The following is a 17,071-nucleotide window of genomic DNA, read 5'->3' as shown; positions in this document are numbered from 1 at the left end:
AATTTCGAAGTGACACCTTCAAAATAATAGCATTAAAATACAAGAAGTTATATTTTGTTTTTGATAAATACTCTCCATTGTTAATGTCTTAAAATGAAGTAACGGATAAAAACTAATTTAGAATAAATACAAAATATCATTTTGACCAGTATTTTTCGTCAGTTGCTTTTCTTCCATAGATTAGTGTGTAAAATGACATGTTTAAATTTTCTATGTTTGTCTACAGGGTCATAATTTAAAAATTTGATATTATATATCGTTTTATGCATTTCAGGAGAAACTGCAAGAGGATTTTGACATCATACAGAAAATAGCAGATCAACAAGAAAAGGAATTGGTTCAGTTACAGGAAGAAACTTACAATCAAGTAAATTATCCTTTAAAAATTTTTGATAATTATTTACATAAAAAATTTTCAATATACTCTTCTGTCCAAAACATTAATGCCAATATCTCAGGTACCGCTGATCAGAATAATGTAGAATATAACTCATAAGTGGAGTATTGTAGTTTTTACATATACATAAACTGCACAGCAATTGCTCATTCTCATTATATCAGCATTTATCAGCTCCATTGAGAGCAAAGTCCATTCTTGAACAAGAGCATCTTGATGCTCCTGAAGTGTTCTTGTAGGCAACAGCATCCCATTCATGTGTAATAGGATTTAGGTCTAGAGATTTTTGTGATGATGCTCCAGACCATGCAGTAGTAGTTTCGGTCGTGTTGGTTTTATCCCTTACCATCTATTGAAAGCTTGACTCTGAATACAAAGCATTACTATTAGCATAGCATAGCATAGCATTAGAGAAAGCTATACAGTACATCATGCTAATCTGAACCTCTTGTAACATGAATAACTTCTAACCATTCCTCTAACTAAAATAATGAAATTGTCAGCCGTATACTTGCTGCTCGCAAGTAAAGTAAACACAGGTCACTTGGGAGCATTGCTTCTCATTTTTTCTTTGATCCTGTTTTACTTATTCTAATTTGTTTGCTGCTGCAATGTATTTTACGACAGTAAAAATGGGTCTCAAAGTATAAGCATTAAGTTATATCCTTACTGTCATTCTGAGCTATTATGGGTCACAAGTAGTTCAGATTTGCGCAATCGTACCTGTATACATCAAGCATTTGAACTATAAGCAGAAAATATGAATTTTATGTTTTTCAGTGTAATATTTATTCTATTAAATAGCCAAGTTTTATTACTTCTGGAGAAAGAAAGTGAAGCCTCGTTTAGAAATTTTTCCCTGAATATTGTAGAGAATTTTGCAGAAATTTGAATTAAAACTGACATTTAAAATAAAGTTTTCTGGGAAATGGACATTAAGGAGAATTGTTTTGAGGGATTTACCAGAGAAGTGAGGGAAATCTTGCAGAAATTTGAGATAAACTGAAGAACGTGAAGGCATTTTGAACAAAGATTGAATATATAATATTAAAAATGCTATAGTTATTAATATATCATTATATTACAGTGGAAACACGATTATCCAAAACGTCGGATTACCCAAAACAATATTCAAAAAATAAATAATTAAAACAAAGTGTTTAGTGTTGTTTTTCTACCATAAGGTATAAAACACAGAAACCAAACTCGCCACATAACTGGAACTTAGAACATCCATTTTTCAATTGTAGTGTTGTAAAATTGGGTCATATACATAACATTAGGCTAGATTTTGAGTAAATTAATTTACCTTCAAATACAGTAATTGCATTACAGTACTTATGGTTCACAAAACTCTGTGGTGCTTTATGTACTAAAAACACAAAAATAAGTTTCCAGATTATCTGAAATTTTGTTTATCAGGAAAGTCCCTAATTCCGTCATATTTGGATACTCAAGTTTCTACTGTAATGTTAAGTATATATTCATTAATATTCTATATAAATGTCAAATTTCTTACAGAGAAAAGAATTTGAAGAACTAGAAACTGGTTTTAATAGAGAACTATCAGATGCAAGGAACTGCCTAGAATGTAAAGCATTAAATGAACAGTTGACAACACTAAAGACAAATTTTCAGGAAGAAAATACAAACTTAATTATGACGCTAGAACAACTTCAGAACAAACTGGTCGAGGTTGAGAATAAAAGTAAAGAGGAAAAAGAAATTATAGAGAGAAACTATAAAATACAAATAGAAGAAATTAATTTACAAGCGAAGAAAGTCGAGTCACTCTTACAGAAGACACACGAAGAGGAAATCACTCACATAAAATCGCACTTAGAGGGAATATTCCACGACGAGAAAGAAGTCTTAGTTAACTTGCATAAGGAAAAGTTGAATTCTCTCGAAAGTAGCTTGAAACAAAAACACGAGAACGAAAAGGCAGAACTGAAAAATCACTTTCAAGAATTGCTGCAGAACTGTAAGGCAGAGTTAGCAAGAACTCACAATTCGGAAAAAGAAAAATTGGAACTGGAACACGACGAGAACATCAATTACATGAAATCGCAATACGAAAAACAGATCTGTTCGGAAAGAATTAACTCCCAGGAAAAGCACGAAGAAGCGATGAAAGAGTTCGAAGAGACATTGAAAAGAAATTGGGAAGAAGAAAAGAAAAGATTGATTGCGCTACACCAAAATGAAATTGAAAGAGCTAATAATGAAATGAAAGAAAGGATCTCGGTGTTACAAAATAATTTTGAAGAAATGTATCAGAATAAATTGGCTCAGCTAGAGAATAATTACAAACATGAAATTAAAACATTGAAGAGTTTGTTGCAAAGTAAGTGTAAATGTTATACTTTAGTCTATCTTATAAGTATACATAAGCTTAATTTAATAATTAAAAGCAATGTTTCATCATTGTCATTATTATTTACTAAAAGTTAAACAGTGATACATAATTACAGGCTAATAATTTAATTCAGTTACATTTGTTATCTTGCCAGTTTTATAGTGATAGTGATAGGGTTGCTGGAGAATTGTTTAATCTTTTCTTACCCTGTCCTTGCTTGTCTTTCCATTTTATAGCATAAGAGTTAAGATAATTGGAGATGGAGGATGTGCAGGTGATGTCGGAGAGTCATTTCGGGACAGAAAGTTCTGTTGTAATGTATTATTGGAAATTTTATGGAAGCCTTGTATAAATTTCTTTAATTTATTGCATTGTTATCCATTCCTGTACTGTACTGATTAATCTTGTTAAAGATCGGGCCCACTTATACTAGGAGTTGTCAAGATCATACCTATCTACAGTCTCACCCGTGATTGAGTGAATAAAACCACCAAATGCTAGTAGTCAGGTGGAATTTTCCCTGTTTCACATCAAAATGGGCATCAGCTTTCTGTAGAAATGTTCTCTCAGAAGGCACACCCTCCTTAACAGATCATCCATGTGTTGCATTATCGTATCCCTTCAATTCAACTTATCTAAATTTATCTGACATTGTTTTTGTAGTCTTCTCAGCAGTTTAAAAATGAAATTCATTAATATAGACGTGTAAGTAAATTCTTCTTTTAATATACAAAGCTTTGACGAAATACTTGTAAGGAAATTATCCTAAAAATATTAAAAATGGGAAAGCAATGTATTTACATTCATAGGATGTATAATTACTGCATTGCAGAAAATGTCTTAAACACGCTGTATGTAATTTAGATTTAGACGGTTACATTTGACGTTTCAGAATCTAGATCTGATTTGAGTTCCGAGAGAAGAAGCTTTAATTCAAGAGACGATACGTCTAATTCCGATATATCCAGCTCGCAGAATACAACCGTCTGCACGGAAGAAGACATTCACGGAGCACTACCGAGTAACATAGAAAAGCTTTTAAAGAAAGTTTACAAGGAAGGTGTTCAGGTAAAAATGTTTTTTTTTTTTTTTTTGTATCTTCTCATAATATAAACATAAAAATTGATCCACAAGTTTAAAATATGGAAAAATTTGTATTAATGGGGTTTAAAATCAAAATATAATGAATTCTTCCTAATCCAAATTAATGTATGAGGTTTTTCAAATTAGTGGAGTGGTATATAAAGCAAATGAAGTCATCATAATAATAAATATTTCTTTATTTATTTTATTTATGTATGTTTTATTTTCATAGAAACGTATCATAAGCGCAAATATCATTACTGTAGTACACCGTGGAACACCTCACCATTATGTTGATAACGTGTAAGAAACACCTTACCAACAGGCTGGTTGTGTGGAGTTTTCCGTGTTTTCTTCACATGTCTAATACCTAAATAAGGGACCTAAAGGGTTTCCTGTAGGAAGCTCCTTTGGTAGATTACTTAAATGTTGCATTGGCTTACACTATTAATTCAATCTATAACTATAATAATGATCTTTTAAGCTTTCCCAATGATATATTCAAAATCACTTATTTTGATTTTTAACATTTAAAACAAATTTTTCTGTTTATCATATTTATTATACAATTTTCATTACAAGTGTTATCCTTTCTTAATAATAATTGTAAGTAACGAAACACGAACTACTCAGGTTCTGTCATTAACTGAAAGACAACTGCTTAAGCATCATCTCACTCCATCGTCAGAGACTGGTAAGTCTTGTCTGACTTCAGAAGAATGGTTCCAAGAACGACAGATGCTACTCAATGAAATCTATTCTTTAAAAGAACTTATCAGAGAGGTAACGATTAATTTTTTTTATATGATTACATATAAATATTTTGTAAATATTTATAATTAGTAAAAATTTTCAGGGCGTCGAAAACAAGAGTTGGAAAGATACCATAGAGCAAATAGTGTCGGCATTCAGAAGCGAACAAGAAAAACTGATCAGTAAGTTACGGAACGAGGTTCACGCCACCGATAACGCTATCAGCACCGATAATAAGAAACTGAATGAGAGGATAACGGACTTGGTAATAAATAAGAAATTATAATTATTTATGAATTTAAATATAATTAGTAACAGATAATAAAAATTATAGATGTATGTACTTATTGTTATAAACTAGCATCATGTTAACTGGTTTATATCAATGTGGAGATACATTTATTGGATTCAAATAAACAACACCTTTACACATTAAAAACCTATTTGATTAACATTTTCAGTCAAATTTATAGATTGTCGTCAGGAATCTTTAGTTGCGGAATAAATTTTGATTGATCATTTCAACTGGAATACGCGGTCAGAATCGTGATTAATATGATAAACTAACCTGTGAACCAATTGCAATTTTACTATACAGCACATATTGTATATACAAATTCCAGTAATCTGATAATTTGCTGTAATCTGTTACTTGTCAGTCCGATATACATCAGATTATAGAGGCTCTACTGTATATTTATGTATGTTCCAAAGCATCGTTTTCATGTTCTTCTGCTTGCATTGCATGTTTTGTTTCAATGCTGCATAATACAATCATTTTGAGGACATTTCAAATGAGAATTCAAATTTTAATTGAATCAAACAGTTGTAGTATTGTAAGTCTACATAACTGAAATGATACAGAGATGATAAAGTATGTGAATAAATGTATATCTTGCAATTGGTGAAATACAGTAAATAACTATTTAAAGTAGACATACCGCATTATGGAATAATATAAAGCTGTTAGTTATGTGTTCCAATTCTCACTTTATGATGGAGAGTGTTTAAACAACTAGATTATTACTATCTGATCTCCTGTGATACATGAAGTTTTCATATAAAATTTAAATAAATTATTACTTTTTCTTTTCTAGGAAGTGCAGAATGAAGCGCTTAACACACACGTTACCAATAGATTAGTAGAAGAATATAAAAGCGCAACGATAGCTCTGAATAATCAACAGATACAGTACATAAAAGTGAAAGAAGAACTTGAACATAAGTTGAGTAAATTAGAAGAAGAAAAAATGGATCTTGAAGAGCAGTTGAAGACTCAGAGTAATTTATTACTATATATTTATTTTTCTAAACGTCCACAGTGGGTGTTTTAGGTTGCAGTTGCCCTTTCAGCTTGTTGGTTGGTTTCAGGCAATATTTGTACACTGATACTTGTACCATAATATAGACTTGACTAGGATTGAATTGGAAAAATTGTTTGAACAGTCCAGGATACTGAAGTACAAAGAACTATCCCTTTATTTAGATGCAAATTAGGCCAACAAAGGAGAATTATATGATAACAATTATTGATTTATTGGGTTATGTAACAAATTCATTTAGATTTTTACAATTTTTTTGTTTCTTTGTGCATTATCTTAAAACATGTTACATATATAACAACATTTATACAGAGAGCAAGATGATAAAGCTGTCAGTCTTCCACTCTGAGGAACAACTTTTATAGGTTTCTGTAATTGCTTGATTAAACCTGGGGTTTATTTTTGACAGCATCTGTATTCCCCAGGGTTTATTTGGATCGTGGGATTTAATCGAGGAAATACGGTAATTGTAGATTAAATCCTCGATAGTTTGACTGGATACGTTAGGCTACAATTCTCAATGTTGTCATAGTAGAATCTATGATGAACTTGAAAAATGGCTTTAGTGCTCACAAGGCTGAGGAGAGAGAAATTGGTTCCAACTTATTAGCTAAAAATCTGAGTGAACTTATTACATAATTCAATATTTTTTACACTTTATGCAGTGTTTATTGCATTGTTTATTTAATATTACATCTTACAAAATGGAATAAACGAATTTTATTTTGATACTTTTATATTTGAATTTTAGGAAATGTTTTAGAATTTAGGATTAAACAAGAAAAAGTTCTGTCGGAAGATCTTCAAAAATCGTTGGATGCAGAAAGGAATAAAAATGTGGATTTGAGATCGCAGTTAAACAAACAGCAGAAAGCATACATGGAATTAGAAAGTTCCTACTCTACTTACAAAGCAGAAATTGCGTGTCTTCGGAATGCTTTGGATCAACAAAAGAAACATTTGACAAATTGTCTGTAAGTACCTTTTTGTCTTAGGATTTCTCCATAATTGAATTGTTCATTAATTTTTGAAGATCATTCATTTATTTAAGAATATATGAAAACTTTTAATATTTTTATGTTCTAGAAGACAAGAGATTAAATATTTACACAATTTAATAACCTCTTAAAAAGCATTCTGTTTTCTGCGTGTAGTATATAAAAATGTTTATTTTATGTAAATAATGAATGGACAGTTTATTAGATAAAAATATATATGTAACGAAAAATAATTATATCGATAAGATAAATGGAATTATTATTATTATGGGCAGTTTATAGCCCAACTACAGTGCAGTTATGAAGTTTGCTACATTTGTTGTTTTCGCTCAGCTAGACGTCAAACTACAGATGCACACTTCTGGTCCAGCAACACATGGTCGAACAGTGTTCGACTCCAACGTTTGGTGTCTATACCGTACACCACCAGTTAGCTGCTGGACACTATTCTTGTCAATCCCAGCAATGACTAGCAACTTCCATGCAAAATATAAAACAGTCAATAGCCTACTTGATATGGCATTCATCTAGTTATTGATAGCGATAGTTTTAGGCAAAAACAATCTAGAGTTGTTTTCCAGGATGTGCTTTTGTAGACGTCAGATACACAAATATATACTTGCCAGTAGTCATTCTTGATTCATAACTAGCTCAGAATCCAATAATAGCTAATATTTGAGACTCTTTCATTACATAAATTTCCGAAAGGGGTCTCAAAGCTCTGTGCTTTCTTAAGGATTCAATCACTGTCCTTTTGGACTTATTGATTAGAATTATTGATTGATTCAGAATGTTGTTTTCAACAAGAATCAAAATCGCTTGCTGTAATCTGTGATGACCTCAATACACAGTGTGTTAAGCATACATTGATATACTTTCCTATAGTTTGAGTGGTAAGAGGATCACTACTACAGTAAGGTCCCTGTTTTTGTTTTATTGTTATAGCTTTGCATAATACTCTTTCTAAGCCTTCATATACAAGTCTATTATAGTTAAATAATCAAGCACCTTATGTATTATGATACATTTTTGAATTTCAGAACTGCTCTCGGTTTGGAAAAAGCCACCAATCGTTCTCTTATGCAAGCACTTGAAAGGGAACAGACTAATTTCTCTTCTCTGCAAGCGGAATTTGATTCTGAACGTAAATGCGGAAAGGTAATGCAGGAATATGAACACCAAATTATTAAAGTGAGTATTAATTATGATTTAGAAAATATTATGCATTCAGATAATTAACATTTCTACACCCGTAGTTGCATCGATTGTATTGGAAGTACCGTCGCTCGGAGAGTTATCGCCAGGCTTTAATATTCCAGAAGAATTATCTTCTTATGTTACTGGAAGGTTTTCAGTCAACAGAAAAGCAAACTTTGACGACTTTAAGGTGTATGATGATCAGTGATGTGGATGAAGAGAAGAGCGTTTCTTCGTCGTCCTTTAAATACAATCCTCATAAATGTTATAAGTTTAGATCTGCAGTTTATGCAATTATTGCAGTCCACCGTATGAAGTATCTGGTTCACCGGTGGAGAAAAGCAGCTAAGATTATGAATTCGCACGTAGCTACTCAAGAATTAAATTCCGAGGAACAAAATGCAATAAAAAATGGTACGTTTAAAAATATACTTTTTAATTTAAGCAAATTTTATTAAATTGCCACATACATTTTAATTGAAACATAAATTTAATGTATTTTACTTAAAAAGCAGTAAAAAGTGATTGTGTTTACAAACACTTTTATACTTTTATTTATATTAGTATGCGGTGGTACGTATATTTGCAAGTTAACTCTTCTATGGATTTTACTCTTAATTCTTCTTGTTTTTCAATGTTTAATCATTTATTTTTAATGTTTTCAATATAAGTTTGCACATCAAAAGGCCAGAAGGTTCTAATCATTGTAGCTTAACACTAGTAATTGTTGCTAACAATAAGTTGCCAAGTCACAAGCTGTGACATTGATCTGAGATGGATTCATAATTGGACCATTACCTTCAAATTAACATTTCTAAATTTGAATTATCCCTTCAACCATTAGAATCATTTTAGTGGAATCTAAAACTCATTTCACATTTAGAATTAGAACAGAGATGATTTTCATCGGATTTATAATTATTTTGCAAAGGAAATTAATTAAGTCATGTCGTACAGATTTGTTTATGATGTAAATATAATTCCTCTCTTAAATAATGCTTTCTCTAGTTTATTTTCCTACTAATTGAGACAGTAAAATAATAAATTTATGCCAAAATTTTCTTAAATTTCATTTTTTTTATTATTTGCTTGAAGAGGTGTTGATATATAATTGTTCTACACTCAACCCTGAATTTCCTGAATACAGACACACACTGACACACTTATTTAATTTTTGTCTTGTTTTGAAATTACTATGCCTTGACCCTGGTCTGGCATACTACACGGCCATCGGTGTCAATCGATTATAACTCATAATAATAATAATAGGTTTCCGGCATGAAATTCTATTAATAGTATCATATATGTTTTTGAGGGGAATAACATTTTGGTGTGCCATGTTGAGTCATAGGTGTGCCGCGAGTAGAAAAAGGTTGCGGAACACTGATCTAGATTGATTGTGAGAGTTGGAAACAAACTGCAAAACAATAAAAACCACGAAACTGATGGTCACACTCTTAGCAACCAATAGAAACCGTGCGAAAAATTTCGGAAAATTCCACTTACATGCATTTACTTTATAAATTTATATTTCTCTCTGTTTGTATCAAAAATTCTTCAGCGATTCATTTTATTATACAGGGTGGTGTCTATCAATGTCAAGTTGTAGCATTATTGGAATGCATGTGAATGTGCGTGGTTCTCCAAACATTTCTAAGCAGTTGAAAATGCTGGCAATCATTTCACAATTGAACGCTGGAGGGCAGAAACATGGATTGTGGCATTAGAGATATTTATCCAAACAAAATCCATTTCAGAAGTCTAATGGGCACTTCAATGCAACAGCAAAGACTGCCGTGCACCTATGTCAGAGCAGTACATCATTTTGAGATGGGTCAAACAATGGAGTCAGGAGAGTGTTCAGGATGGTCAGTCAATGGATCACAGGATAAGTTTCGCATGCTAAAAAATTTGGAATGTGTTCTCATAGCCCTCAGAGTCCTTGTTGCTTAGCATAGTGCAATACAACAACTTTGCAGATATTGTAATTCTCTTTGTACCTATTGCTGGTGGATTTGTTTCATCCTTTGGGAAATGTATGAGATTCCATGGGATATGGTGCTGTGCTTCATAGATGATTGATGTTTTTCCATGCCACCCATATGCATGCATCCAAACATTGGAGGACATTTGTCTTCCACTGTTTGGTTTGCTTGGTTTGTGTGCTTGTCAGATGCATCCTTGTTGACAATAGAAGACATTATTTGAAAGAAGTGCTAATGTTCATATACTGTATGCCATGTGCAATATTAAATGCATATATGTAATCTCCATTTAATGGCCAAGTATAGTTTCTACAATTTCTCATTGTCTTTTACTTGTTATTTGAAATTGGTAGATATAATACATGCCACCCTGTATAACAAATCTTAGCTCATAATCATAATAATATACAGCTTAGTTTCTATATTATTAATTAATGATTTTAGAATATACAATTGTTTTGTAACACAGTTTAATGTATTTTTCAGGTGCTGTATTTAATTCGAGCAAATTACATTCATCGTCGTCTCCGTCGTCTCTCCATGGTCATCATACTCATCCATTTTGTTCGAATTCTCTGCCTTGTAGGAAACAGTCCATTCAGAGTAATCCAGTCGTTTCGGAGACTGTCGATTCACATAAAAGTCTTAAGTAAGAGTCATATATTATATTCCTCTATTGCATTAATCAAAACACATCATATAGATACTTGAACATAATATATTTTTAAAGTTTCTATTTATTTATGTATTTAATTTCAATTGTGCCAGTGATTTAAGCTGCTTTTGACTGATCAATAAAGCCTTTCTCTGTAATCGTTTATCCCTTTTCAGATACTAAGAAGGCTTTTCTTTAAGCCCATCATAGCTGAACACAAAGGAATTTAGCTGAATCCGTGGAGGTTCAGCTAGATTACTTTATAGATTCAGCTAAGAAGGCATATTATGGGCTTAGCTGAACTCTCATGAATTCAGTTAATGCCTTCAATATTTAGAGTTAATTGCTTAGTTCTTACTGTAGAAAAGTAACATTCACTAAAATCAACAGTTGGCTATAACTTTTATCAATACTTTTTCGAATGTCATTGCACGGTAGAGGTAGAATCACTAGAAATTTATCACGTTTCAGATACAAATTTAAATAGTAGTTTCTAATAATATCAATTAACATCTGGATTGATACATAAAAACAGGAGAACTAAAAGTGGAAGTCACGATCAAGTGGTCACAACTAAACAGTACATCATAGTACCAATGTTTCAGCAATAAAAGCAAAGTAAATTGATTTCTACTTGGACAAATGTAATTTGCATGTTATTTTATTAAATGAAGTGCGTAAGTAAAGCAGAGAGAGACACTTTACATAACGAAATACATATTAACCAAGATTAATCTGTAAGAATTTTTATCCGCAATTATTTAAAATGCCAAAAAAAAAAGAATATCCTGAGAAAATATGGATTCAGGATGTGGAAGGGTATGCAGCAGGAAAGTCAATTTGACAAATTGCTCATGAACATGCGATGTCATGTGAAGAAGTTCAAAAAAAGATAAACAACTTAGCACAGTTAGAAACGTTAAAAGCGGCTGAAAACAATGCTACTGTACCAGGGAAGACAAAACATTTAAATTTCAGGCTGTCAAGAACCTGAAAATCTCAGCAAGTGAGATAAAAGAAGTCACTGGAATGTCAGTATCAATCAACAATATAAAGAGAAGGTTTTCTGAAGCTAAACTGAATTTTTGTAACCAGGTTATTTGGACTGACAAATTTAAATTTGAGCAGTGTAGCTGAAGGAGGAGGCAAATGATTTGAAGAAGAAATAACCACATTTGATGCAGCCAACTGTATCAATACTATGAAACATTTGTAGTACATTATGGTGTGAGGCTGCTACTTGTGGTTTGGAATGGGAGGTTAGAATTTAAGGCAAAATGAACACAGAACAATATCAAAATATTCTGAGCAATAATTTGCTTCAGTCTGCCAGAGAAATGCATTGCTGATGATTTCTGTTTCAACACAACAATGATCCTAAATGTATACCACAATAAACTAAGGAATTTCTGGGGGAAAAAGGATTTAAAGTACTGAAATGGCCTTCCACAGCCCAGATTTAAATTCTGTTTGAGCATATCTTGGATGAACTGAATCACAGAGTTTTCCAATAAGACAAAAGAAGAACTTTCTGACTTCCGGGAAATATGTTGAGAACAGTGTGGCAAGATCCTACAAGACACACTCAAAAGGTTAGTTGACTCTATGCTGCAATGATTACAGAAGTTAATAAAAGCAAAGGAAGGATCATCATGCAGGGATAGTGCTGCATAGTACCAAAATCATCACTTGGCGACATTTTTATTAAAGTGGCGATAAAAAGCTTAGTCCATTTATTTCGACATTCGGCGTGAAATTGAATCAGGAAACACACTTCTGGAAAAACAGTAGAATGTGCAGCTCCCGTGCACCACACACCTAGGAATTTAATGACGTCACGTGGCAAGTTTGGACAGAAAAGTAGAAAAAGCCAACCAGCAGTATGATTTTATAAACAAGACATAGTCTTGTCAATTATTCTGGATTCTCACAGTAACATAATTATTTTATTATTTTTCTGTATTATTAGCTATATTATTACTATTATTATTCCTCACGAATAATAATAATAATCTAATAGACTTGTTTTCGCTAGACAAGAAATGGCGTCACAATGTTTAATCTCTTGTTTTATAGGAAAAAAAGATTAAACATTGTGACGCCATTTTTTGTTTAGTGAGAACGAGTCTGTAGATTTAACTTTTTTATGCAGTTAAATAAAACTTTTATTTCTTCACATTTATTTTCGTTTATGATTACATACAAGTGAATAAGATTCAGACATTACTGCACATGGACAAAATGACAAGTGATATGAGAATAGAGTAGCATTTTAGTTTTTTTAATTGTTAATATTATTTTGGACAAGTTCTTCATGAGCTCATATTTGTTACACTTCAAATATTACAATACCACTATATCTGAAAATAAATATGAAGAAATAAAAATTTTATTTAACATAAAAGAGTTAAATCTGCACGAACTTGCTTTTGTTAAATGAGTAATGACATTATGATTTTTAATCTCTTGTTTTATAAGTTTTAAATGTGAGGAATAATAATAATAATGCTAATGATGGGATAAAATAGTAAAGTTACACATAAAAAAAATCAAAACTAAGCAAGTATTCCGAAAGTTCGAACCTACAATGTCTAGCTGTAATGCCTAGCATCTCCTCCGTTCAGCTATCATCAGTTTGAAGTGTGAAACTTCCAAAGTTTCATATGTCAAACTAATAATAAGCTAAACACTCAATTTTCAGATGTCCATTTTTGAAACGCTTGAGAAGTGGGTTCTATTATTTGAACATGGAGCTGTTTGTCTTTAAGGCTACATGCTCACAATTGTAAAGTCCGCTTTTGGCAGAGCAGGTGTAAAAGCAACACAACCTTGGTAATTGGTTCCACCTGGCGTTGTGTCTGTAAACTGTTGGGAAGACAAAGGGTGTAGCATCTCTGTTTATGGGACTTGCGTGTAGGCGTCAATGTGTTTACCACATGTTTGTTGACTAGAAAAAGTGTAAACAAGGACGGACGTTACGGTAAGCTGTTTTGTCTGGAGAAGAGTGGACGTTTTTAAAAGCTTCCGAGGAAAGGAAGAACCCTGATTGATCGTAAGTTGTCGTCGAAGAATAGTAAGAGTGGTGAGAGAAATGGAGAAGGGCAAGAGACTGATAATATGGTAGTTTCAGGCACTTGGACAGCCTGCTGAGCGTAGAGAGAGTGTTCTCCTCTGACAACGATCTCAGGGACGGGTAAGTGCGGAGACTGGATAGGTCGCATAGTTGAGCCAACTCCACAAACCGACCGAAGTTTCCCCAGAGTACAATTGTCTGCGAAGGACAAGCTGTTACGTGAGACACCACACTTTGTTGTACCATGTATGTAATGTTGTTAAACTTGTATATTCTGAAATATTTTGTTTTGTAAATAAACTGTAAATTATTCACTGGATTGAGTGGACATACCTTTCTACGAACCAATGTAAGAACATTCTCGAGTCGTAGGAACCAACTCGGGACGGATTATAGTAAAGATCTTCACTTGAATCAAAGACCCAAACATCTGGCCCTCTGCTTGTAGTGACAGAAAACAAGTTACTTTCGCTTTCCAGATGCCAAACTGATAAGGCTAGCATCACCTGCATTAATTAGTGAGTAGAACTGGGGATGAAAAAAAATTTAAAACTGGCAAAATGGTGGGGATATTTCTAAATTTTTTAGTGACCCCTGAACATGCTATCAGGAAAACAAATTTTGTTTATGCATTTTTGTTTTGATTGGACAAACAACCTCAAAATTGAGTATTTTTGTATTATTATGTGTTGTTTTCCCTTTAGTTTTATGCCATGGATTAAATGAATTCATGTAATCTTTATTTTAAAATATCATTAGATTAAAAAGTCAAAAAATGAAACATTTGTACTGTGACCACTTAACTATGACTTCCAGTATAGGGCTGGACTTGATTTGTTGCAGCTACAAGCTATAACATATAACATATAACATTCCCCTCCTTCCACCAAATAATGATAACATGTAAAAATGTGAAGAACTAAGCATAGAATCATAACACATGGCCCGAAGTTTCAGCTCATTTAGCTTACGTGCAAAACTGCTCCATACGTTTGCATGTCTTCATTTGTTTTTAGAAAAATTATGACAACGGTTGTGTGTGTGACACGCAAAGAAATTTTTCGTTTTTTAAAGACACTTTTGATAAATTTAAATGATAAAAACCTGTCCAGTGAGTTTATAATTGCAATTTAAAGTCGACGGATAACATGGAGAAACACACAACTTCTATACTCACTTTTAAATTGATCGATAAATACAGTTAACTCACAAGAAATAATGGTATTTAAAAACTAATTAGCTTTAAGAATTTCAAATATATAAATATTAAATTTCATTTAAATATTCTTAATGTGTATATATTTTTTTTATTTTTCAGAATGTTGCCAAAGCCATCATCCGACGTAGAAATCCATCAAATAGAAATGGAGAGGGGAAGATTGGGAGAATACATTACACGCTTGGAATTTCTACATCAACAGTTAGGTTTAAATACTAGAGACAAATAATTGTGTTGTCTTATCTTTTTTTTACTTATATAATTTTTATCTTATTCGTCTTATTTTTCTTATGTAATATATTTAATGAGAGTGACCCCTGCTGCAGCAAAGAGTAAAATTCTTCGGAAATTGTAGGCAGAATTGTCCCGATAGAAGGTTTTTACGTGATAAACAGAAAAACCGTCTATGACGGAAATCTTAATATTTCGAATGAATCAACTGAGGTGGCCTTAAAAATCATTGTAAAATGTAACTTGTAAGATAATTCTGTGCAATAAGCTAACTATTCAAATCCCACAGATGATCAAAATAATCTCTAGAGAATGAAATTTAAATGCTTGAAATATTGGTTTCTGTGAGTTCTTAATATCCGGGGGTGAGTTGTATGCGTCGGGTTCCAAAAGATAAATTTAATAGTACTCTGCAGGGAACAAATGGTGCCATCGTCAAAATGATCATAAGTAATGAATGCTCTTTACCACGAGATTCTTCAGTTAAGGTGCGTAGTTGTGTAAAGATTTTATAATTTTTACTTAGTAAATTACACTCCATAATTTCTAAATTACGAGTTTGGAGTTGGGATAAAGGCACGGTAATATTAAAAAATGGCTCCGAGTGCCTATTGTACATATATATATATATATATATACACACGTATAAATATTTATAATTTGTTATCTTTAGTTCCAACATTTATAATGATTTATTATTATTGTTCTTTATATTTATGATGAAAGTCATTAAATTTACACTAGTCCACAGATTATAAAAAAATTAGTTGACATTTTAGCTTTGACCACTTTTATTCAAATTTATTTATGTATATAATGTAAAAAAACTGAAGTTTTGTATACCAAAATAACGTTCCTAAAACCAATTTAGGCCATTACGAGTTAGAAGATTCCGTGAACGTCTGTCTAACTTGAATGTTTACGTGCAACCCGACGGAGCGTAGAATCTGTCGTAATACTCGATTCGCTCAATCCGGTTGCGTGTTACTGCAGCTTCAAGGATTAGTATTTTGAATTGTCGCAATAATAGGACTAGTTCTATAAGAAAGATGTTTGATACCCATTATCACTTGTTCAGTACATTTTTAAGTTATTCGTAACGAAATATTTCCATTTCTGTTTTATAAAATATCCTATTTCATATGTTAATGCTATGTTTATTCAGTTCTGTATTTATTATACGACGAATATATTTATGTTTATTTGAACGATTGTGATTTATTTACCAATTGAATATAATAAACTGTATTTTAAACAGTTGCAAAATTATGAATTTAATAATAATCATTGATTTCTTTTTAATTTTAACACATATATTGTCTAATGTAATTTCGTATAGGTAATTTGCAGTGATGTATACACTCACAGAAAATTGCCAGATCGGAATTAGAACTTTTGTTACATTGGGTGTGTTACTTAGTAAAGTGGCTTTACAGCAACATGCCAATTGTCTTCTAAACATACACAGCCCGTGTGTCATCTGCACAAAATTGCAGTACATGTTACTGTACACAAATCTTTACATCTTAGAAAAAAATTGATGCAAAATTAGAGTATAACACATGTGCTTACAATGATCTTTCATAGAACAGAATGTGTACAAAATATATTTATATATTTGAAGTAATGTCTTGTTCAGTTCTTGCAAATTGTTAAACATATGCCAATATTTATATCAATCTTGAACATTGATATGTGCTTGATTTGCCATCATGTATGGATTTATATTACATTTTTAGGGGATGTGACTTATTAATATACACACAAAACATATAATTTGAAAAAAGACACACTTCTGT

At 32.0% G+C, this 17,071-nt stretch overlaps 1 protein-coding gene across 1 annotated transcript in view; it reads left to right on the top strand.

Moving 5' to 3' along the window:
• LOC136971761 (A-kinase anchor protein 9-like) overlaps nucleotides 1-16,538 on the top strand; it is a 56,779-nt gene extending 40,241 nt beyond the window's left edge. The window contains exons 21-31 of the mRNA XM_067266256.1: nucleotides 275-367; nucleotides 1,919-2,744; nucleotides 3,649-3,824; nucleotides 4,473-4,622; nucleotides 4,696-4,857; nucleotides 5,690-5,873; nucleotides 6,666-6,888; nucleotides 7,953-8,103; nucleotides 8,169-8,523; nucleotides 10,581-10,743; nucleotides 15,141-16,538. Of these exons, the coding sequence (XP_067122357.1) occupies nucleotides 275-367; nucleotides 1,919-2,744; nucleotides 3,649-3,824; nucleotides 4,473-4,622; nucleotides 4,696-4,857; nucleotides 5,690-5,873; nucleotides 6,666-6,888; nucleotides 7,953-8,103; nucleotides 8,169-8,523; nucleotides 10,581-10,743; nucleotides 15,141-15,270 (2,613 nt within the window). The 3' untranslated portion in view covers nucleotides 15,271-16,538. The remainder of the gene's footprint in view (nucleotides 1-274; nucleotides 368-1,918; nucleotides 2,745-3,648; nucleotides 3,825-4,472; nucleotides 4,623-4,695; nucleotides 4,858-5,689; nucleotides 5,874-6,665; nucleotides 6,889-7,952; nucleotides 8,104-8,168; nucleotides 8,524-10,580; nucleotides 10,744-15,140) is intronic.
• The last annotated feature ends 533 nt before the right edge of the window (nucleotides 16,539-17,071 follow it).

This window comes from Centruroides vittatus, unplaced genomic scaffold (assembly GCF_030686945.1).
Source record: "Centruroides vittatus isolate TY-2023 unplaced genomic scaffold, ASM3068694v2 contig_2703, whole genome shotgun sequence".
In the NCBI taxonomy this organism is placed as follows: domain Eukaryota; kingdom Metazoa; phylum Arthropoda; class Arachnida; order Scorpiones; family Buthidae; genus Centruroides; species Centruroides vittatus.
The sequence above is the reverse complement of the archived record's forward strand: the minus strand, read 5'-3'. Positions and strand labels throughout refer to the sequence as shown.